The following is a 24316-nucleotide window of genomic DNA, read 5'->3' as shown; positions in this document are numbered from 1 at the left end:
TTCCAAGATTCATTGTTTATGCACCACACCTAGTGCTCCATGCAATATGTGCCCTCCATAATACCCACCACGAAGCTTATCTAACCCACCAACCCCTCCCCTCCAAAACCCTCAGTTTGTTTCTGAATCCACAGTCTCTCATGGTTTGTCTTCCTCTCCAATTTCCCCCAATTCACTTTTCCTTTCCTTCTTCTAATGTCCTTTGTATTATTCCTGTGCTCCACAAGTAAGTGAAACCTCATATGATAATTGACTCTCTCTGCTTGACTTATTTCACTCAGCATAATTTCCTCCATTCCCATCCATGTTAATAAAAAAGTTGGTATTCATCCTTTCTGATGGAGGCAGAATACTCCATTGTATATATGGACCATGTCTTCTTCTTCTTTTTTTTTTTTTTAAGATTTTATTTATTTATTTGACAGACAGAGATCACAAGTAGGCAGAGAGGCAGGCAGAGAGAGAGAGGAGGAAGCAGGCTCTCACTAAGCAGAGAGCCCGATGCGGGGCTTGATCCCAGGACCCTGAGATCATGACCTGTGCTGAAGGCAGAGGCTTAACCCTCTGAGCCACCCAGGCACCCCCTGGACCATGTCTTCTTTATCTATTCATCTGTTGAAGGGCATCTTGGCTCTTTCCACATTTTGGCAACTGTGACCATTGCTGCTATGAGCATTGGAGTACAGATGGCCCTTCTTTTCACTCCATCTGTATCTTTGGGGTAAATACCCAGTAGTGCAATTGCAGGGTCATAGGGTAGCTCTATTTTTAATTTCTTAAGGAATCTCCACGCTGTTTTCCAAAGTGGCTGCACCAACTTGTATTCCCATCAACAGTGTAAGAGGGTTGCCCTTTCTCCACAGCCTTTCCAACACATGTTGTTTACTGTCTTGTTCATTTTGGTGCCCCCCCACCTTTAAAGTTTATTTACTTATTTAAATAATCTCAACATGGTGATTGAACTCATGACCCCAAGATCAAGAGTTGCTTGCTTCTCTGACTAAGCTAGCCAGGAGCTGCGTACCATAAAGCTAGAAGTAGAACCACCAGGCATAAATTACAAAATAAAATGAGCTCATCTTTTAAATGCATAGGCTTGTAGATGTTAGATCATAGATAATCTAAAGTAGACTACATTATAATCTTAAGTAGACTTCCATCATACAATGAGATGATGGCCAATTTTAAAAACGTCAGAAAAAGGGGTGCCTGGTTGGCTCAGTGGGTTAAAGCCTCTGCCTTCGGCTCAGGTCATGATCCCAGGGTCCTGGGATCGAGTCCCGCATCGGGCTCTCTGCTCTGCGGGGAGCCTGCTTCCTCCTCTCTCTGCCTGCCTCTCTGCTTACTTGTGATTTCTCTCTGTCAAATAAATAAATAAAATCTTTAAAAAAAAAAAAAAAAGTCAAAAAAATTTTGTTAAAGTTGGTAGTTCACAATGATATTACATGAACTTTATATCAAGAATAAACAAGTTAGTTTTTAGCATTTACAGATTAGAAAACACAGCTAGACCTTCCTTATCTGTTCTCTCCAACTTTATGCTGTTTTACCGTAGTGAGTAATTCTCAGGAACAGCTCTATTCGGTTAGCAGTGTGCTTGTTATCAGTAATATCTTAGTCAACTACCTTTTAATAATAAAGTATACAACTATGATTCCCCTGATCAGGAGCTGAAGTCAGACTTCTAAAACACAGTTCCATTATGTCAGTTCTATGGAAAAATAAATGCCCTTCAGGGTTGTGATTTCTTTCCCTTCATTTTAACCACAGTATCATTTTTAACACCTTTGCAATAGAGAAAAGATACTCATATCATCTAGTCCCTGGTCTTTTAGTTTATTTTCTGAATCATCTTCAAGTCTTTCATGTTTATATGTGAAAACATAATCCATACCTACACAGATATGCATACATCTCCTAAATAACTTTGACTTTAACTGTGGCCTTTTTAAAAATTAGAATCTATCATCTATAGTATGATAGTATCTCAGATTTCTTTCCCCATATACTTCTGGTGTTGTGGATGTGAGATCATAGTGATGTATTAGGTTTAATTTGTTGCATAAAGAAATGGGGTCATGGTTCTCTGTACATTTAAGTATTTTAAATTACTTTTTCTCTCCTCCTAGCTGTTCCCTTTCCTCCAACCCAACGGCTTACTTTGAAGGAAGTATTTGAGAATGGGAAACCTAAAATTGATATTTTGAAAAACCATTTGGTGAAGGAAGGGCGACTGGAAGAGGAAGTAGCCTTAAAGATAATCAATGATGGGGCTGCCATCCTGAGACAAGAGAAGACCATGATAGAAGTAGAGGCTCCAATCACGGGTATGAGAACTAATTGCATGGTGGCACTTAGATTTGAGCTAATTTGAAAAATGATTACAAATAACCAACTAAGCTATGTGATAATTTTTCTAGGAATTATGAGATAGTCTTAGGATTATTCAGTATGTTTGTTATTCATCAAAGAAATAAAATTTAAAATACCTAATATTTTCAGTAGGACTATTCAGTATTGATAGATTGACCACAATTATAGAACATTCCAGTCAAAAGCTTATGTGATTTAAAAGCTAAACTATGATCTTTTAATGGCAATTATATAATTTTTAAATGGCAATATGGTATATTGCCATTTCTCTTATAAGACATAATTTTTCATCTCACTTTGTGTCCTTTTTTCCCTAGTGTGTGGTGACATTCATGGACAATTCTTTGACCTGATGAAGTTGTTTGAAGTTGGAGGATCACCTAGTAACACACGCTACCTCTTTCTGGGTGATTATGTGGACAGAGGCTATTTCAGTATAGAGGTAAAAATTAAACTGGATACGTTGGAACAATCATATTGTCTTTTTTTTTTTTAGAAATTTGCTTTCCTTTCTTTAGTAGAAAAAATTAAAATGAGAACACTGGCAGAATTTATAAACTTCAGTACTTCCAGTATTAAAGTGTTAGAGAAATGTATTCATTTATAGAAGAAAGATCTGTTCCTTCTTGTAGCTTCTTGTAGCTTCTATATGTAGTAGACATATAGGAAGCTGTATTAACCCAGCTTTGCAAATAAGTTAAATGCTTACCAACCTTTCCTCTTCAAGATAGTGTATAGGCTGTGTTTAAATGACATCAATGGCTATTCACCCTAAACAGGGTTTGAATTAGCAGATCTTAATTATAAAACCATAAATTGCTGGGCTACGATTTACTTTTATTTATTTATTTTAAAAAGGATACTAAATGTCATAGCAATCCTAGAACAATTTTTTTTTTTAAGACTTTATTTATTTATTTAATGGAGAGAGATCACAGGTAGGCAGAGAGGCAGGCACAGAGAGGAGGAAGCAGGCTCCCTGCCAAGCAGAGAGCCCGACTCGGGGCTCGATCCCAGGACCCTGGGATCACAACCCGAGCCGAAGGCAGAGGCTTTAACCCACTGAGCCACCCAGGTGCCCCTACGATTTACTTTTAGATTAACGCCTGATGCTAAATAAGCAGGCACTTAGTTTATCATAGGAATAATTTTTTATATTGTTGCACATGGTAAGCAGTTAATCATTGTTCATTAAAGGAAAAAATGATTAAAGTTAATGAAGTTAATGGAAACTCACAATTTACTTAAATATATTTGGAAAATTGAATGATGAGAAAAAATAATTAGAATTAAAATAAAGTAGGGGCACCTGGGTGGCTCCGTTTGTTAAGCATTCGACTGTTGATTTCTTTTTTTTTTTTTTTTAATTAATTAATTAATTTATTTATTTGAGAGACAGAGATCACAAGTAGGCAGAGAGGCAGGCAGAGGGAGAGAGGAAGAAGCAGACTCCCCGAGGAGCAGAGAGCCCGACGTGGGGCTCGATCCCAGGACTCCGGGATCATGACCTGAGCCGAAGGCAGAGGCTTAACCCACTGAGCCACCCAGGCGCCCCTCGACTGTTGATTTCAACCCAGGTCATGATCTCAGCATTGTGAGGTCGAACCTTATGTCGGGCTGCACTTTGGAGCCCTGCTTGGAATTCTCTCTATCCCTCCCCCTTTGCTCCTCCCCTGCTCTTTCTCTTTCTCTCTCTCAAATAAATAAATAAAATATATATATTTTTAAAGATTTTATTTATTTATTTGACAGACAAAGATCACAAGTAGGCAGAGAGGCAGGCAGAGAGAGAGGAGGAAGCAGGCTCCCTGGCTGAACAGAGAGCCCGATGCAGGGCTCGATCCCAGGACCCCAGGATCGTGACCTGAGCCAAAGGCAGAGGCTTTAACCCACTGAGCCACCCAGGCATCCCTAAAATATTTTTTTTAAGAAAAAAGAATTCGGGGCACCTGGGTGGCTCAGTGGGTTAAGCCTCCACCTTCAGTTCAGGTTATGATCTTAGGGTCCTGGGAACTAGCCTCCGCATTGGGCTCCTGCTCAGTGGGGAGCCTGCTTTCCCCCCTCTCTCTGCCTACCTCTCTGCTTACTTGTGATCTCTATCTCTCTATCAAATAAATAAATAAAATTAAAAAAAAAGAAAAGAACAAATAATTCAAGTCAAGCTATTGTGTATAAAAGATAAAACTATTTTAGAACCTAATGCAAAGACTTGAGTACAGTGGAACCAAAGCACATTCATATTTAATGTCCATTGATTCAGCTATATGTGCTTGGCAAATAAAAGAGAAGTAACTTTTGAATAGTGCAGGTAACTAAATTTATAATGTGGCCAGAATAAGTTTGAGATGAGAAATTGAGTCTGCTCACTGTTCTTGTAGTCTTTAGTTCTGCTTCTCCCTCATAGTGTGATGGTCTCACTGTGCTTAATTTCTAGTGGCTAAAGACTTATTGTATGTGCAGCATCACTCCTAGATCCAAATCAGCCATCTTACCTAGTGCTCATTCAAAGAAGCAGCAGTTATTCTAAAGCTGCCAGAAAAATATACAGGAGAAATAGATTGTCCTCTTCTGTTAGAGGGGCGGTTTAAATTCATGAATCAGAAGAGTTCAGTGTTACCTGCCAGAGCCTCAGATTAATTTAGTGTCATCTATGAGGACACAAATTAGTGGTAGAAGCTAAGAAAATAATTGTTTCCCTGCTGCTCAGTAAATTTCCAAGTTCTTTTAAGTATGTATCTGGGATGGGTGGAGATGATACCTGCAGACTGTATCATTGAAATGTTTCTCTATTCCAAGTAACCTAAGTGTCCATTAGTAGATGAATGGATAAAGAAAATGTGGTCTGTATATATATATATACCGGATATAATAGAATATTACTCCAACATAAAAGAGAATGAAATGTGGCCATTTGCAACAACATGGATGGACTTAGAGGATATTATGCTAAGTGAAACAAGACAAAGACAAATAGTATATGATTTCACTTATATGTGGAATCTACAAAACAAATGAACAAACAAAACAGAAGCAGACTTATAAACACAGAGAACAAATTGGTGATTGTCAGAGGGGGCGGGATGTAGGGAGTTGAGCAAAATAGGTAGAGGGGATTAAGAGATACAGAATTCCAGTTGTAAGATAAATAAGTCACAGGGATAAAATGTATATCACAGAAAATATAATCAATAATACAGCATAGGATATGTTATACTAAATGTACAGGCGTCACCAAAGAGAAAATGTTCTTAGATGTCTAGGTGATGTAAATGTTATTTGATGATCAATTGTTGACATGTGGACATGTTGACAACTAATGAATAATTGTTGACATACAGAAAGGATTGTTGAAATGGAGTACAAATTCTGTTCACACTGAAATAAAGAAGTGATTTTTGAGTGTCTGAACAAATCTGATAATTATGAGCCTGTAGTGGGGCCTGGGTGGCTCAGTTGGCTGGCTGCCTTCAGCTCGGGTCATGATCCCAGGGTCCTGGGATCAACCCCCCACATTGGGCTCCTTGCTCAGCGGTGAGTCTGCTTCTCTCTCTTCCTCTGATCCTCCACGCTGTTCATGCTTGCTTTCTCAAATAAATAAAATATTTTTTAAAAAAATCATGAGCTTATAATTGAATTATACAAGGTAATTGTGCAATTGCATATATAAGGAAAAAAAATCTTCAGATTAGAGGCCAAGAAGTGCATCAACCAAATTACACTGAAATATGGATATGAATTTTGCTTTTATATATCTCATTACTTCAAAAAGGTGACTTGGTCTTTTCAGGAGTCAGAAACAAAGACCTTGTTAAATAAAAAGATATATCATGTTCTTGGCTGGGAAATAGAGAAAAAGAGAATGTGCTTTTAAGTATATATATGAATTTAATGTCCTTTTTTTGAGTGTAGTTAACACACAATGTTGTATTAGTTTCAAGTGTACAACATAGTGATTCAACAAGTTTATAAGTCTATGCTCACCACAAGTGTAGCTACCATAATCTTTACTGTTCCCTATGCTGTATCTCTTGTTTCTATGACTTATTCAATAACTAGAAGTGTATACCTCCTACTTCCTTTCACCCATTTTGTGAGTCCCCCAACAACCATCTGTGTGTTCCCCTCTGGCAGCCATCAGTATGTTCTTTGTATTTATAGGTATGATTCTGCTTTTTGTATGTTTGTTTATTTATTCCATTGCTTTGTGTTGGATTTCACACAGAAGTGAAATCATATGGTCTTTGTTTTTCTCAGCCTGATTTATTTCATTTAGAATTTAATGAACTTTTTCTTTGGAATATTCTGTGTAGGTTGATATGTCAAAAACAAAAGTCAACCAAAAAAAAGAAAAAAGTCATCTAAGTATATTTATATGTGTCTACATATTTAAGTTTCATGTTTGTTTTGCAGTGTCTGTCTCAAAATGTACACATATTTTGATCCAACAGTTCCATTTTTGAGAAATACTGCAGATGTACACATAATTATGTACAGACATACGAATGAATAGTTTGTCACAATACTTGAGAGGTCCTACTGGTATTTAATGAGCTGGGTCCAGGGAAACACACATCATCCAATATGCAGGAAACTCCTAAACAACAAAGAACCATGCTTTTCAAATTGTCAGTAGTGCTTCTGTTGAGAAACACTGTTAAATTCTGGGGATGGAGGGGCGCCTGGGTGGCTCAGTGGGTTAGGCCTCTGCCTTTGGCTCAGGTTATGATCTCAGGGTCCTGGGATTGAGCTGCACATCAGGCTCCCTGCTCAGCAGGGAGCCTGCTTCCCCCTCTCTCTGCCTGCCTTTCTGCCTACTTGTGATCTTCTCTCTGTCAAATAAATAAAATCTTTAAAAAAAAAAAAATTCTGGGGATGGAGATGAGCAAGCAAAGCCAAGTCCTATTCTGTGTTTTCTGTTGAAGGGACAGCATCTTGTATTTGTTTATGCCTGTGAAAAGTCAGGGCAAGGGGCTAAAAGAGCTCTGGGATAGCTAATTTAGATGGAGATGAGGGAAGGCCTATTTGAAGAGGTGTTAACTGGTAATAGAAAACTTGAAAGACCTGAGGGAATGAGCCCTGCCTTTGTGGTGGGGGTCGGGGGATGGGTAAGTACATTCCTGCAGAGGACCTGTGAAGTATAAAGGTACTGAGGTTGGAGCTGGCCTAATGCAGTCCAGGAATAGTAACAAGGCCAGTTCTGCTAGATGGAATAATGAGTAAGGGGAAGTTGTAGGCAGTGTATCAGAGAGATAGGCAGGGGTTAGATGATGTCAGGCCTCGCAAACTGTAGTAAGGAGTTTGGGTTTGATTCTGAATGTGGTAGGAAGCCATTGGAGATTGGAGCTAGGGAATGATATATTTGTATTTATGTTTTAAAACAGTTTCTCAGAGGGCACCTGGGTGGCTCTGTTGGTTAAGCATCTGACTCTTGAATTCGGCTCAGGTCATGATCTCAGGGTTGTGAGATTGAGCTGAGCCCCATGTCAGACTCCTCTTGGGCATGGAGCCTGCTTAAGATTCTCACTCTCCCTCAGCCTCTCTCCCTCCCCTCTCTCTCTAAAACAAACAAACAAAACAAAACAGTTATTCTGGCTATATAGTGGTAAACTGAATGGAAGCCTGAGAGTGGGTATAGGGAGGGATGTCAGTTAGGAATTGAATCCAGTAAGCATGGGCAAGAGATGTAAGTGACTTATATTAGGTTTATTGAGAAGTACCTGGATTTAGAATTTTAAAGTCTTTCTTTTTTGGGAGGTGGGAAAATCCCAGTTGAATTAATCGAGCTCTTCAGGTCATGACACATTTATTACTAGTCATTGCAAAGTCCCTCTCTGCTGTTTTACTTTTTTTCTTATCTGTGAACTCTAATTTTTTTTCTCCTTCTTGCCATTATATATGTTTCTGTTTGTTTAGTATATACCAGAGAATACATTACATTAATTTTTTAATATGTAATGTTTTGGTGGATAAAGTATTTTAATTTTACATTAGTATTATGGTGCTTATTCAGTGGTCCCCACACGTTAGCATGCATCATAATTTCCTGGAGCAGTTGCTCCAAAACAGATTGCTGGGCCCCACCTGGAATTTCTGATTCACTAGATCTGAGATAGAGTCTGAAAATCTCTATTTCTAAAAAGTTGCCATGTGATACCAATGTACCACACTGAATCTGAGCACACTGAGAACCACTGCTGTAGCTTTGTTTCTGTTAATTTGGATGTTTTTCACTTACCGTGATATTTTTAGATTCATCCAAGTTCTCCTGGTCATTGCTTTCTGCCTGCTGCATAGTGTTCCATAGTTCACATCTCTGACATTGTAGTCATTTATTCTCGATGGCGGACACCTGTGTCGCATGCAGTTTCTTTCTATAGTTGACGTTGCTGTGATGGATATTCTTATATAAATCCACTGATGTTCCCATGTTGTAGTTTCTCTGTGGTTTATCAACAAGAGTGGAATTGTCAGGGAAAGGGGAATATACTTTCATTCTTGAACTGACAATCACAGATTCCTCTTCAGAATAGCTGTACTGATCTATGTGCCTGCCTGTAACACCTAAGAGTTCGTATTTCCTTACAGCCTTCTCTCCAGAATTTCGTTTTGTCTCATTTTCTAATATTTTTGAGTATAAATGATGAGTCTAAAATAGTATGTTATTGTTTCAATTATTATTTCTCCAATTACTGATGAAACTGAGCATCTCCTCATATGTTCCAGTCTTACAGTCACTGTTAGGAGTTTCTTGTTTGACCTTTAAGGTACAGATTAGACATTTACAAACATATTTCCATATCTGTTTTTAAAAAAATAAATGTCAGTGTATATTGCCCTTTAAGTGCTGCTCTATCTGGGTCCCACAGATTTTGATATGCATGGTTTTTATTATCATTTATTATTATTTTTAAAAGATTTTATCTATTTATTTGGCAGACAAAAATCTCAAGTTGGGGGAGAGGCAGGCAGAGAGAGAGAGAGGAGGAAGCAGGCTCCCCGCTGAGCAGAGAGCCCGATGAGGGGCTCTATCCCAGGACTCTGGGATCATGACCTGAGCTGAAGCAGAGGCTTTAACCCACTGAGCTGCCCAGGCACCCCTATTATCATTTAGTATTTTATATTTTAAGAATTCTCTTTAGCTCTCGGATAATGAAGTAATATTTTTTTGTTTCCAGTCATGCAGGACTTTTTATTAGAGTTAGTATTTTGTTACTGATTCTAATTAATGTAATTTAATTAGGGAACATAACTTGAATAATACTCATACTTTGGAATTTTTTTGAGACTCCTTTGTGATGAGGTACCTAGTAGATTTATGTGACCATTTTTTTTTTTTTTTAAGTACTCTATACTCAACATGGGGTTTGAACACACAACCCCAAGATCAAGAGTTGCCGTGTTCTACCAAGTGAGCCAGCCAGGTGCTCCTTTGTGGCTGTCTTGTATATATTTGAAAATAATGCATTCTGTTTGCATTGTAATTGTTTGAATTTGCAATTGAAAAATTCTGTTTGCATTGAATTGTTCCTTGTAACTTTCATTATTTTTTTTTTTTTGCTTGAACTAGGGGTTGCTTTTGAGTATCAAAATTGCTAACTCCAGTTATTGATTTTGATTATCTGATTCTTACCTTAATCCTGTTGTTGCTTGTGTTTGGAGACTGTGTTTGAGATAATGTATATTTCATGATGAGTATATATGATTGATCATTATTTGCAGGTTCTGTGTTTGCATATATGCCTTCTTGCTAAAATTTATTTGTAGTCCCAAAATCAATACACATAGTGATTTTGAGGTCCTAGGCCCTCTCAGGAGCTAGGAAATAGATATAAACAGACTAACCTGCACATATACCCACATTTTTATTTGTTTCTATATCTATCTGTATATACCCTAAAAAGAGTAAGTTTTGATTCCAGTCCAACATCACAAGATTCAGTCTAGTCTTCCTTTCCTATTCCCATTACCTACAATATATTCACTTGTCTGTTCAATCCTAGTATACCCATGAAATAAGTATATAAAGCCAATTCATGCTGTGAAAACAGATTAACTAGAGATACAGTGTTGGTGTATATTTCTCTACGTCTTTAGCCTTGCAGTATGCAGACAAAATGCTATTTTCCAAAGTTATTTTTGTTAGTTCTTTTTTTCCTATACCCTTCTTTGTTGCTTTACCTATTTATAATACAGTTAGGTTTATTACTGCTTGTATTCTGTTTGGGGTTTTCTTTCACATGCTAGTTGATTTAATTATTTATTTTGGGGGGGACATATGTAAAACATTACTGTTGTTCTAGAAGTCAAAGCTATCCAAAATGTTATCCTTTGAGAAGCATTGCTCCCTCCTCAGTGCTCTTAAACTCTTCCCAGTGCCCCCTTTCTTCCACCCCTTTCCTCTGTGCCCACTATAGGTAACTTCAGTTTCTGATTTATCCTTCCTGTATTTCTTCTGCACAAATGAGTGAATACATGTGTATTTCTTTTTTTTTAAAAACTGTGTGTGTGTGTGTGTGTGTGTGTGTGTGTGTGTGTGTTTTTAAGATTTTATGTATTTATTTGATAGAGACACAGAGAGAGGGAACGCAAGCAGGGGGAGTGGGAGAGGAGAAGCAGGCTTCCCGCTGAGCAGAGAGCCTGATGTGGGGCTCCATTCCTGGATCCTGGGATTATGACCTAGGCCGAAAGGTAGATGCTTAACGACTAAGCCACCCAGGCACCCCAATACATGTGTATTTCTTATATTTCTTCTTTATTACAGAAACGGTAGCATACTCTTTTGCTTTTTTCACTTCACAGTATATTTTGGAAATTGTTCCAAATCAGTTTATAGAGATCTCTCTGTCTGGTTTGTTTTTTTTTTGTTTTGTTTTGTTGGTTTTTTTTTTTTTTTTTTTTTTTTTTGTTTGTTTGTTTTTGTAGCTTCATGGTACTTTCTTGTGTGAGTGTGTCTTAATTTGCTCAGCCGTCTGCCCTATGTATGGTCATTTAGGTTGTTCTCAAAATTTTTCTGTATTATAAGGAATACTGCAACTTTGTGCATATGTATTTTCTTATTATTAGAGGTGTATCTTCAGGGTAGGTCAAAAGTTAAATGAATATCTAGTCTAGTTTTATCAGTTTTTGCTAATTATTTATTTGAGAGGGAGAGAGAGAAAGCACAAGCAGGAGGAGAGGCAGAGGGAGAGGGAAAAGCAAACTCCCGACTGAGCAGGAAGCCTGATGTGGGGCTTGATTCCAGGACCTGGAGATCATGACCTGAGCTGAAGGCAGACACACTTAACCGACTTGAGCCACTCACGCACTCCTCACTATTTTTTCTTATAGAACTTAAATGGTTTCATATTGATACCATTAGCTCCCTTGTTCATTTTTCATTTATTATATATTATGTAGGTTATGGTTCTAATTTTTTTGAAATGGCATCAGTTGTCCCAGAGACATTTATTAAGAAGTCCATCTTTAGGGGGACCTAGTGGCTTAGTCAGTTAAACATCTGACTTCAGCTCTGGTCATGATCTCAGGGTCATGGGATCGTAGGATCAGGTTCTGTGAGGAGCCCCACACTGGGCTTCCTGCTTGTGTGCACATGTGTACTTTTTCTCTCTCAAATAAATAAATAAAATCTTAAAAAAAAAAAAGGATGTCCATCATTACTCCTAGTGATCTAGGATTATACCAAAATTCTGTACGAACTTGAATTAATTTCTGGACTATTTTATTCCATTTTATTTACCTATATATGTTCCAGTGCAACTGTTTGTTGTTGTTGTTTTGTTTTTTACCACTGTTTTAATTACAGAAGCTTTATAGTATCTTTTAATGTCAAATAGGACTAGTTCCCCTTCCCATGTGGTTCTCTTTTTTCAATGTTTTTTTTCTTGGCTGTTTCCTGGCTGTTCTTGCATGTTTATTTTTCCATAGAAATTTTAGTATCACTTTGTCTAACTCCATAAAATAGCTTGTTGGTATTTTTATTGGAATTGCAATAATTTTATAAATTAAGAGGAGCTAATGCTGAATCATCCTATTCAAGAACAAGGAGTATTTTTCTATTTGTTCTTGCCTATTTTTGTGTCTTTCAGGAGGATTTTAAGTTTTTCTTGGTATTAATTTTGCACATTTCTTACTAAATTTATTCCTATATGCTTAATCTTGCATTCCTATATGCTTAATCTTCTTTGCTCTATTGTAGATGGTGCTTTCTCTACCATTTGTCCTATTTATTGTGTATATGAAGGCTATTGATTTTGTATATTAATTTTATATCCTGCCTTAATGCTGAGTTCTTTTATTATTTGAGGTTTTTTTTTTTTTAAGATTTTTATTTATTTATTTTGAGAGAGAGAAAGAGACAGCGTGAGAAGAGCATGAGACGGGACATCAGAGGGAAAAGCAGACTCCCCATGGAGCTGGGAGCATGATGTGGGACTTGATCCCAGGACCCTGGGACCATGACCCGAGCCAAAGGCAGTTGCTTAACTAACTGAGCCACCCAGGTGCCCTGTTTGAGTTAGTTTTATGATTGATCTTTTCCCAGGGTTTTTCAGATACAGTATTATTTTTTTTAATTTTTAAAATAATTTTTTAAAATAAACATATAAGGTATTATTAGCCCCAGTGGTACAGGTCTGTGAATTGCCAATTTACACACTTCACAGCACTCAACCATCACACATACCCTCCCCAATGTCCATAACCCATCACCCTCTCCCTAACCGCCCCCAACCCGGCAACCCTCAGTTTGTTTTGTGACTTTAAGAGTCTCTTATGGTGATTGGGAGGGAGACAAACCATAAGTGACTCTTTTTTTTTTTTTAAGATTTATTTATTTATTTGACAGAGAGATCACAAGTAGACAGAGAGGCAGGCAGAGAGAGAGAGAAGCAGGCTCCCTGCCGAGCAGAGAGCCCGATGCGGGGCTCGATCCCAGGACCCTGAGATCATGACCTGAGCCGAAGGCAGCGGCTTAACCCACTGAGCCACCCGGGCGCCCCCATAAGTGACTCTTAATCTCACAAAACAAACTGAGGGTTGCTGGGGGGAGGGGGGTTGGACGAAGGGGGGTGGGGTTATGAACATTGGGGAGGGTGTGTGCTATGATGAGTGCTGTGAAGTGTGTAAACCTGGCGATTCACAAACCTGTACCCCTGGGGTTAAAAATATATTATATGTTTATAAAAAATTTAAAAAATTAGAAAAAAAAAGAGTCTCTTATGGTTTGTCTCCCTCCTGATCACATCTTATTTCATTTATTCTTTTCCTGCCCCCAAACCCCCCACATTGCATCTCTACTTCCTCACATCAGGGAGATCATATGATAATTGTCTTTCTCCAGTTGACTTATTTTGCTAAGCATAATACCCTCTAGTTCCATCCACATTGTTGCAAATGGCAAGATTTCATTTCTTTTGATAGCTGCATAGTATTCCATTGTCAGATATACTATTATTATATCATCTTCAAGTAGAGATTTTTTTTTACCCACTATTAAACCTCTAATTAATTTCTCTTGTCTAATCCAATTAGCTAATACCTCCAGTATAATGTTGAATAGTAGCAGAAGATAGTGGATATCCTTGCCTCATTCCTTATTTTAGTGGAAATGTCTCTGGTGTTTCTTCATTAAATAAAATACAGATTTTAAGACGTAGGGATGTGTGTGTGTGTGTGTGAATGGCTTTGTCACAGAGTTCTAGATATTTGGATAGAACATTGGAATAGAAAATAAGGAGAAGTATGTATGGAGCCTACTCACTAGATTAGGGCAATAGCATGTCACATTCAAAAAGCTGGAAGTTTTCATGTTTCAGTTTGGGAATAGCATTGAGCTATACCATTATAGCAAGTCATTTGAATTCCTATAAATTGTCTTTATGTGTTATCATGGTCATGTATAAAAATTTATCCTTATATTTGTTTTACAGTGTGTGCTGTTTTTATGGAGTTTAAAAATTAATTATCCCAAAACAGTGTTTCTGCTTCGAGGAAACCATGAATGCAGGCATCTTACAGAGTATTTCACCTTCAAACAGGAATGTAAGTATAATCACTTTTCCAGAACTTTTTTTTTTTTTTCTTAAAGTAAACTCTACTCCTAATGTGGGGCTTGAACTCACAGCTCCGAGATCAAGTTGCTGTTCTGACTGAGCCAGCCAGGCACTTCCATAACTTTTTTAGTTCCCCTGTTCTTAGTCCCAAAATGAACCAAACACGCAGAAAACAAACTAATGAAACTCAAATGCGCCCTGGTTTTCATTTTCTGGTAAGAACCAAGATTCTACCTTTTAAAATGTTTATTTTGAAAATAACTTGTAGTTTCACCCTGTGTATATTAAAGTAATACATTTGAGGTATTTGGAAAACATAGAAAAGTCCAAAGAAGATAAAAATTGTGCATAGTTATACCACTTAAATATAATAACTATTATCTCACTATTTGAGAAATAGTCTCCTATAATATATTTTTAAATTGGTAACTTCAAAATCACCTGAATGGGCCCCAAGCACTTAAAAGGCTTTTTAAAGCACAACAAATAGTTGTGCTGCATGCTGCTGGTTTAGAACACCTGCTCCAGAGGCCTGGAAAGTGTCTGCTGTCATTTGAGAACCATTTCACCAAATAGTTAAAAAATTGGAAATAATTTGCATTGTTTTTATAAGGCAAATGTGGGGATATCACTCATTAAACTTCCTTTTCTTTACCTGGGAAAATTAAATAATGCATATCAAGGACCTGGAACAATTAGCATTTAACAGTAAATAAGTCATAAGAAAGCTGCTTGTGGATGCCTCTGTTCTGAATTAAGGGTCAGGTTTTTTTAGGTAACATTTTTATCCAAGTCTTCCTCTGTTTTCTCAGAGTTTCTTTTTTGACTAGTAAAAATTGGTTCAGACTATTTTTAGAAGATGGAACAATAGGTATGCGGAAACATTTTAAGTGTTTCATTTTGGGTAGAATTTTTTATCTTAGGTTTTTATTTACTTTTCACATGCTTTAATTAGTCAGACCAGGTTTCTTTTTTTCTTGTCTTCAGAGATACTCATGTTTCATTCTAATGCTGCATCTGAAAAGTGAATAAATCTTGGAACAAGCACACAAATAGAATTTCACATTTTATTCTTATGTGCAAAGAGCATGTGTGCTGCTTTGTATGGATGTTTTCACTGATAAGCTGAGCTCTCTCTCTCTCTCTCTCTTTTTTTTTTTTCCATTTTATTTATTTATTTGACAGAGAGAGAGATCACAAGTAGGCAGAGAGGCAGGCAGAGAGAGAGGCAAAGCAGGCTCCCTGCTGATGCGGGGGCTCGATCCCAGGATCCTGAGATCATGACCTGAGCTGCAGGCAGAGGCTTAACCCACTGAGCCACCCAGGCATCCCATAATGTTGCAATTTGGATACTGGTTAGAACTTGTGGGGTGGCTCAGTGGGTTAAAGCCTCTGTCTTCCGCTCAGGTCATGATCTCAGGGTCCTGGGATCGAGCGCCACATGGGGCTCTCTGCTCAGCAGGGAGCCTGCTTCCTCCCTCTGTCTCTCTGTCTGCCTCTCTGCCTACTTGTGATCTCTGTCTGTCAAATAAATAAATAAACTCTTTAAAAAAAAAAAAAAAGAACTTATATCACCACTGTGATCCTGTGATTGAGGTACATTTCCTTTTGATACGGAAATTACTGTTTTATGGATGAAGCTTCAAATTTGTCATGAAAATAAAACACTGAGCCAGCTTATTTAATCTTTGGGAATTACATATTTGGCTATTTTCCTATTAAATATTTAATTTGAAATAATGATTGGGAGGAGAATTGCATGGTATTAAGAGCATGAACAGGTTCAATTTCCAGTTCTACCACTTACTAGCTTATGACTTTGGGCAAGTAGGCCCAATTTCTTCAGCTCCTTAATGAAGACAGTAATAGTACTTGTTTCATAGGGTTTTTGTGAAGATAAAATAAGGTGATTTCATAATTTAACACTTACATAATATCTACCGTGTGCCAGATGTTATTCAGAGCATTTTGTATATATGAATTCATTTAATCTTCTCAGCAACCTTGTAATATAGTTATGTATTATTATTATGCCCATTTTATAGATGAGGAAATCAAAGCACAGGGAACTAAGTAATTTGTGCTGAGTATCACAGCTAGTAAGCCAAGCTTCAGATCTGGGCAGTCAGGTTCCAGACTCTATTCTCTTGACCACCATGCTGTGGGGAACACTTAACTCACTGAGGCACAGATACATTGTGAGCCTTCAACAAATTTCAATAATAAAGGTAATATAATAATAAATATTACTATACAAATTCATATAATTCATCAGAGAAAACATAGATAAATGATAAATAAGAATATAAATATCTTCAGTCTAACCCCTCAGAAAATAAATATGTTGGTATTTATATACCTATTCATATACTTGAAGAAAATATACCTATTCATATACTTGAAGAAAATAACATTTTGTAAACTGTTTTGGTCACATGTTAATATAACATTAACTTCTTTTGGCTTGATTTGATTCATAATCTCCTGGTTTTTAAAAATATGAATTTTTATATATTTTTTTTTATTTTTTTTTATTTTTTTAAAGATTTTATTTATTATTTATTTGACAGAGATCACAAGTAGTCAGAGAGGCAGGCAGAGAGAGAGAGGAGGAAGCAGGCTCCCTGCTGAGCAGAGAGCCCGATGCGGCACTCGATCCCAGGACCCTGAGATCATGACCTGAGCCGAAGGCAGCGGCTTAACCCACTGAGCCACCCAGGCACCCTGATAAGTGTACTCTTAATCCCATCTCCCCACTCACCTCTCCTCTGGTAACCAGTAGTTTGGTCTCTGTAGTTAAGTCTGTTTCTTGGTTTCTCTCTCACTGTCTCTCTCTCTCTCACTATCTCTTTTTTAAAAAAAATTTTATTTGAGATTGAGAGAAAGAACGAGCACAGGCAGGGGTTGGGGGGTGGGCAGAAACAGTGGGAGAAGGAGAAACAGGCTTTCCAATGAGCAGAGAGCCTGACATGGGGCTCGATTCCAGAACCCTGGGGTCATGACCTGAGCTGAAGCTTAACCAGTTGAGCGACCCGGCTCCCCTCTCTCTCGCTCTCTCTTTTTTTTGTTTTTGTTTTGTTGTTGTTTCTTAAATTCCACATGAGTGAAATCGTACGGTATTTTTCTATTCTGGCTGACTTCATTTAGCATTATATTCTAGCTCCATCCATGTCATTGCAAACAGCAAGATTTCTTTATTTTTGTGGTTAAATAATAAATATTCCATTGTACCTATACTTATAACATTTTCTTTATCCATTCATGTATTAATGGACATATGAGCTATTTCCATAATTTGTCTATTGTAAATAATGCTGCAGTAAACATAGGGGTGCAGATATCTTTTTGAATTAGTGTTTTTGTATTCTTTGGGTAAATAAGCAGTAGTGTGATTATTCGACTATAGGGTAGCTTTACTTCTAATTTCTTAAGGAACCTCTATACTGTTTTCCACAGTAGCTGCACCAGTTTGCATTCCTACCAGCAGTGTACAAGGGTTCCATTTTTTTCTGCACATTCTCGCCAACACTTGTTTTCTGTGTAACCTCCTGTTTTAATGTACAAAATGGGATTAAGACACTGTATTGCTTGCCATCTTTCTCCAGACTTGGTATCCTTTTGGTAGTAGGCTAAGGAATTCTTTTGAGTCATTTGTAGACCTTTCTCCAAAGAAGACATCCAGATGACCAACAGACATATGAGAAGTTGTTCAATATCACTAATCATCAGGGAAATGCATATCAAAACCACAGTGAGCTATTAACTCATACTAGTCAGAATGGATAGTATCAAAAAGACAAGAAATAACAAAGATGGGGAGAAGGACGTAAGTTGGGGCAGCCATTATGGAAAACAGTATGAAGTTTCCTTACAAAATTAAAAATAGGAAAAAAAAAATAGAAGTACTGTATAATTCCATCACTTGGGGATTTAACCAAAGAAAATGAAAACAGTAATTTGAAAGCTATATGCACCCTTATGTTTATTGTAACATTAATTACAGTAGCCAAGATATGAAAGCAACATAGTATCCTTTAATAGAAAAATTATAAAGATGCGGTATGTATATATATATATACACACACACACACAGAGTAATATTTTTTTCTTTTTTAAAAAAAGATTTTATTTATTTATTTGAAAGAGAGAGAAAGCAGGAGCGGGGGGAGGGGCAGAGGGAGAAGCAGACCACCCGGCCAAGCAGGAAGAGTGATGCAGGGCTCCATCCTGGGACACCAGGAAACTGAGGTCGGGAACTAAGCCAAAATCAAGAGTTGGCCACTTAACTGACTGAGCCGCCTAGGCGCCCCCACACACAACAGTGTTACTCAGCCATAAAATGAATGAAAACTCTTGTTCTTTGTGATAACATGGAATGACCCAGGTGGTATTATATTAAGTGACATAAATCAGACAGAGAAAGATAAATACCTTACGATTTCGCTTAGATGTGGAATCTGAAAAACAAAACAAAAGCAGAAACAGACTTGTAAATATGTAGAACAAATACTGTTTCCAAAGGGGAAACCAGTGGGAGAATGGACTAAATGGCTTAAGGTGATTAAGAGGCACAAACTTCCAGTTAGAGAATAAAAAAGTCACAAGAATGAAAAGTATGACATAGGATATATAGTCAATAATATTGTAATAACTATATGATAAGGATGGTAACTGCACTTATCATGGTGAGCATTACATAATATATAGAATTGAATTACTATGTTGTACTGAAACTAATATGACATTGCATGTCAATTATACTTGAATTAAAAAAAAAATAAAAACAAGCTTAAGACTCTTACAGAGGAATTTTTTATTGACATTGGCAACAGAGGGAACTCTGGCTCCAAGGGTTTTTTAATCACTGGCCACAGACAAAAGGAGTTAGTTTTTTTGTTTTGTTTTGTTTTAACTTTTTTCCTCATATAAACTTTGTGGCCAGTATGGATCTACTTTTGCAATAGTCAAAATTTATAGCGTTCAAATAAAAAGCAGAATATAAGGATGTAATTTTAAGGAGATGCAAAGATACATAAGGCATGGCTCTTATTAACTTGGTTGTCCTATTAGAGTTAGCGTATGTTGTGAAATAAGATGATCTTACTTGTGGTCATGGTAATATAAAATGCTCTGAAGTTTTTAAAGGAACCCACAAACTCCCTTAATGCTCTCAAACCTTGGCAATAAGGAGAAGATCTTCACATTTAGAATGGAAGGTCTTTTAACCTCAAATATGGTCCTTTCATTTATATCTCCTCATTAAAAAGGTCTCTCCAGGGCGCCTGGGTGGCTCAGTGGGTTAAGCCTCTGCCTTCAGCTCAGGTAATGATCTCAGGGTCCTGGGATCCAGCCCCGCATCGGGCTCTCTGCTCAGCAGGGAGTCTGCTTCCCTCCTCTTTCTCTGCCTGCCTCTCTGCCTACTTGTGATCTCTGTCTGTCAAATAAATAAATAAAATCTTAAAAAAAAAAAAAAAAAGGTCACTCCAGACATTTTTGCCATCCATGTTCTGTACTCTGGCCCAAATCTGGACCGTTACCCTTCACTTTATTCTCTGAAGCCTTGTAAGACCAGGCTCTGATCCTTAAACACCTCTTTTCTAAAAGCTTGGAAATTATGAGTAAGTAAACACAGAAATAATGATCAGCTAGATAATCTGACTCACTTGCTAAAGATTTGTTCTCTAGGTCCTGTAGGCTTGTCTCATCTTCACAGAATTTTGGAAGAGGAGCTCACAGTTCTGTAAGGCTGCCTGTCTATACAGCCTCTTGCCTTCTCTACCAATAGGCACCTCCACTCTTGACTTTCTGAAATCCAAGGCCAAGGAAGAAGAAAATATTCCCTTTCTTTTTAAACTAAAACCATCTCGTAGCTTTCTACCTCTTACTTCATGACAGATTCTTTCTGGGTAATTGTGGCCCATTGGAGTATTTCCTTGTTAACTCCAAAATACAGTTCATAAAGATGAACATTTATTTTTATTTATTTATTTTTTATTTACTTGAAAGAGACAGAGAGGGAGCCCGATGAAGGACTTGATGTCATGACCTGAGCCAAAGGCAGATGTTTAACCAGTTGAGTCACCTAGGCACCCCAAAGATGAACTTTTTCACATAAAATAGAATTGGGACAAAATGTTCTTAAAGATCTTAAAAATCATAGCAAAAGATTACTGACATTTTATTGATTACTCTTAAAACTTCAGTTTCCAGTTATGTATCTTCAGTACCCACAGGGAGTCTTTTTAGTTCCCCCAAAATATTCAGGCTTACAGGACTACTGTGGGCCATATTGGTATTTATCTTCTTAGAAGGAGACAGTCCAGGAATGGGGATCCGGGCATCCCTTTTCAGTGGAGTAGTCCTCATAGGAGTGGATATAGCAGTCCAAAGATTTTCTGCCTTTTGCCTCCCACTCCAAGTCACAGTTCAGTTGCAAGGAAACAATATCCACATTGGGTAGATCAGGGAGTCCCTGTGGCTTAGAAGCCTCATGTAGCACGATTCCCGATATTGCGCATAAGAGCTTTATTGGTTTAGATCCCAAGGTCCCACAGGGACCTACCTTGAGTCATCCCACTCAGAAGTCCAAAGCTGTAGCTACCTACCAGATAATTGAGTAATTTTTACCATAAGCCATGTTGCCTTATAACATAGCTGAAATTCACCTTATCAGGTTTCCAAGGCAGCAGAGCTGGAAAGTTAATCCAAGGTCACACTTGTCTTTAGAGGAGATTTTCTTTACCTTTTATCTACAATTTTTCAAGAATATTTTTATAAAGATGATTGTTTTCAAATTGGCCTGAAATAATTCGCTTTGAAGTAGCTTCATAATTTTCTGTCCAGTATCCTTTTTCACATATGATAAATTTTAGCTTTTCTTCCTTTGACTGTTTTTCTTTTTTTGATAGGTCGAATCAAATATTCCGAACAGGTGTATGATGCATGTATGGAGACATTTGACTGTCTTCCTCTTGCTGCCCTCTTAAACCAGCAGTTTCTGTGTGTACATGGAGGGATGTCACCTGAGATTACTAGTTTAGACGACATTAAGAAAGTAAGTAATCTTTCATTAGTCTCATGAAGTATATATATTTTTAGTTTTATTTTTTACTTTAGTCCTCTAATATGCCTCTATTGCTGAAAATTTTTAAATATAGATAATCAAAAGTAAGAAAGTGGAAATCACTTGTGATGTCCTTATTGGCAGACAACCACTGTTAACATTTTGTTAAATATCTTCCAGAAAATATATGTAAATTTTTAATGAAATCTGTATTTTCACCCACTGGAAACATAACCTATTTTGAGTATAGCCCTGAAACTTTAAATTTTGTAGCAATATGAAAGGAAGGAAATCAGGGTTCTAATCCCTGTCCTGCAGTTAATTGTGTAACCTTGACCAAACAACTCAACTCTAAGTCACATTTTCTTCTCTGAGAAATGAAAAAGTTAGAATAGATGGTCTGAGGACTTCCAGCTCTGAAATTTCATTAACGTTGACATTTTAGATGATAGAATTTAATTGCTACACTGTGTCTCATGTAGGTACTGAAATTAAAGATTTTTCTATTTATAAGACTTTTCTCTGAATTAAAGTTTACTCTCCTCAGGATAAGAAGATATGCCTATATTTCTGCTGCCTTAGGGTCTTTAAATAACCAGAATTTCTCTTTTATAGTATAAGTCTTGAATTTTGCAGTTCTGAATCAATTGTATTAAAAACTTCCCCTTTCACTTAGTAGAAGTCCTCAGCTATTTTAGTTACTGGTTTTGTCTTGGTGTTTATGCTACTAACAACCAAAGCAGCAGTGACTCAAGTCTTAAATTAATAACTTACGTTGAAATGCCTGCACTGCATAGAATGGAAAGGATGAAAGTCCTTCACAAAATAAAACTAGAAATCTCCATTGAAATGAAGTAAACAATGAACAGAACAATTGTAAAACCTTTCTTGCTCTGATGGTAATGTTAGCTCACCTAGGCAGTTGAAATGAACCGTTACATATTCTTTCTTAATAATAGTGTATCTCCATAGTGGTTGATTTCACATTTGAATTAGGTGGGTACTGCTTTTAAGACTAGGATGTAAAGGAGTCCTTTTCTACAGTATCGCTAGATGACAGGGATAGTTATACAAGTTTATTTAAAAAAAATAATAAAAATTGTGTATCCAAATTTATTAAATGCTCATTTTCTTCCTAAAGGAAAAATTCTTTACTGGGGCTTGCTGCTTTTTCTCCTAACATGTTCTTGTGGGTGGGAGGGTTTTGTTTTGTTTTGTTTTTGACCCATACCTATTTGTTTTGCCTTCATGATTTTTCTTCTTTTGGCTTTTGTGTGTTTTTTAGTTAGACAGGTTTAAAGAACCTCCAGCCTTTGGGCCAGTGTGTGACCTGCTTTGGTCTGATCCTTCGGAGGATTACGGCAATGAGAAGACCTTGGAGCACTACACTCACAACACCGTCCGAGGATGCTCTTACTTTTACAGGTAAGCTAATCTTCCAGGTTATAAAATTATAGGAAGAGCAATTGTAATATGTTTCATCAAATTATAAGTACTTTATATCCCTAATTTGTGTACTATAAATCCTTTTTTATTTTTTGATGACTAGAAGGCAGAAAATCCTTGTTTATTTTTTTACATTTTAGGAGGTATTCTGTTCCCTCATACATGAGTACCTTCATTAGGACCTAAATGTAACATACTGAACATAATTGAACAGAACATCTTACAGTGCTTAAATGTTATTTTCTGACTCAAACAACCTTGATTGTTTCATCCCAAACATCGTCTATGAGCTTTTTTTAAAAATAAAGATTTGTTGGCTCTTCCCCCAGAGATTCTGATTCAGTGAGTCTGAGACAGGAAAATCCTGTTTTTTTTTTTTTTTTTAAAGCTCTCTAGCATTTGGAACCACTGCTCTAGGCAAAGATATAAAAAGAACAGGACATTGTGAACTAAGCCCAGGACATTTCCTGGAAGTTGGCTGTTGTCTTAAATCTTGTATGTGAGCTTTTATTTTGTTCTGCTGTTCAAAAATAGGGAGATAGAGAGAGGTTTGAAGTCTAAACGTTTTTAATGCCACTGTTTTAGTGTGACAAGTAATGCATACATTTAGTTCAAGTCTCTGTTAATTGCCTATATAAAACACTTATTAAATGAAATACACATAAAATAAGTGAAAAGCCTTAATATTGTCATAGTTGTAACATTCTTCTAAGCAACCTTGTTTTATTACTTTCCGAGTCATTTAAATTTTACTCCCTTCTAAAATTTTTTAAAAAGATTTTATTTATTTATTTTGAGAGGGAGAGAGAGTATATGCACATGCTGGGGGTGGGGAGGGGCATAGGGAGGATCTCAAGCAGACTCTGCACTGAGCATGGAGTCTGACACAGGGCTGGATCCCACAACCCTGAGATCAGACCTGAGCCAAAACCAAGAGTCAGACACTCAACTGACTAAACCCCTAAAAAACCTCTCTTTACTTTGCTTAAAAAGTAAAACTTCTTTTTGCTTAAAATAAAGAGCATAATACTTTTTTCTTGTTTGTATAACATAAACTGGTATGATTTCTTTGGAGATGAGCTTAACAACATCTCTCTATTATAAATGCCAAGGGCCTTTGATCCAGAAGTAGTTCTTTTTTTTTTTTTTTCCTAAAGATTTATTTGACAGACAGAGATCACAAGTAGACAGAGAGGCAGAGAGAAAGGGGGGGGAAGCAGGCTCTCAGTCCCAGGACCCTGAGATCATGACCTAAGCCCAAGGCAGAGGCTTTAACCCACTAAGCCACCCAGGCGCCCCAAGAAGTTCTTCTAAAGTGTATTCCTGTGGGTATACAATTGATGCTTGTTATTTACGAATTCTGATCTTCAAATTTGCCTACCTG

At 37.1% G+C, this 24316-nt stretch overlaps 1 protein-coding gene across 2 annotated transcripts in view; it reads left to right on the top strand.

The window, feature by feature from the left end:
• The window catches only part of PPP3CC (protein phosphatase 3 catalytic subunit gamma), a 98701-nt gene that overhangs the window by 43862 nt on the left and 30523 nt on the right, over positions 1-24316 (top strand). For both annotated transcript variants that reach the window (XM_082729295.1, XM_082729294.1), the window contains exons 2-6: positions 2130-2327; positions 2691-2815; positions 14301-14412; positions 21332-21477; positions 22772-22911. In XM_082729295.1, the coding sequence (XP_082585421.1) occupies positions 2130-2327; positions 2691-2815; positions 14301-14412; positions 21332-21477; positions 22772-22911 (721 nt within the window). The remainder of the gene's footprint in view (positions 1-2129; positions 2328-2690; positions 2816-14300; positions 14413-21331; positions 21478-22771; positions 22912-24316) is intronic.

The sequence above is a fragment of the Mustela nivalis genome, assembly GCF_964662115.1.
Source record: "Mustela nivalis genome assembly, chromosome: 4".
NCBI lineage: Eukaryota > Metazoa > Chordata > Mammalia > Carnivora > Mustelidae > Mustela > Mustela nivalis.
The sequence above is the reverse complement of the archived record's forward strand: the minus strand, read 5'-3'. Positions and strand labels throughout refer to the sequence as shown.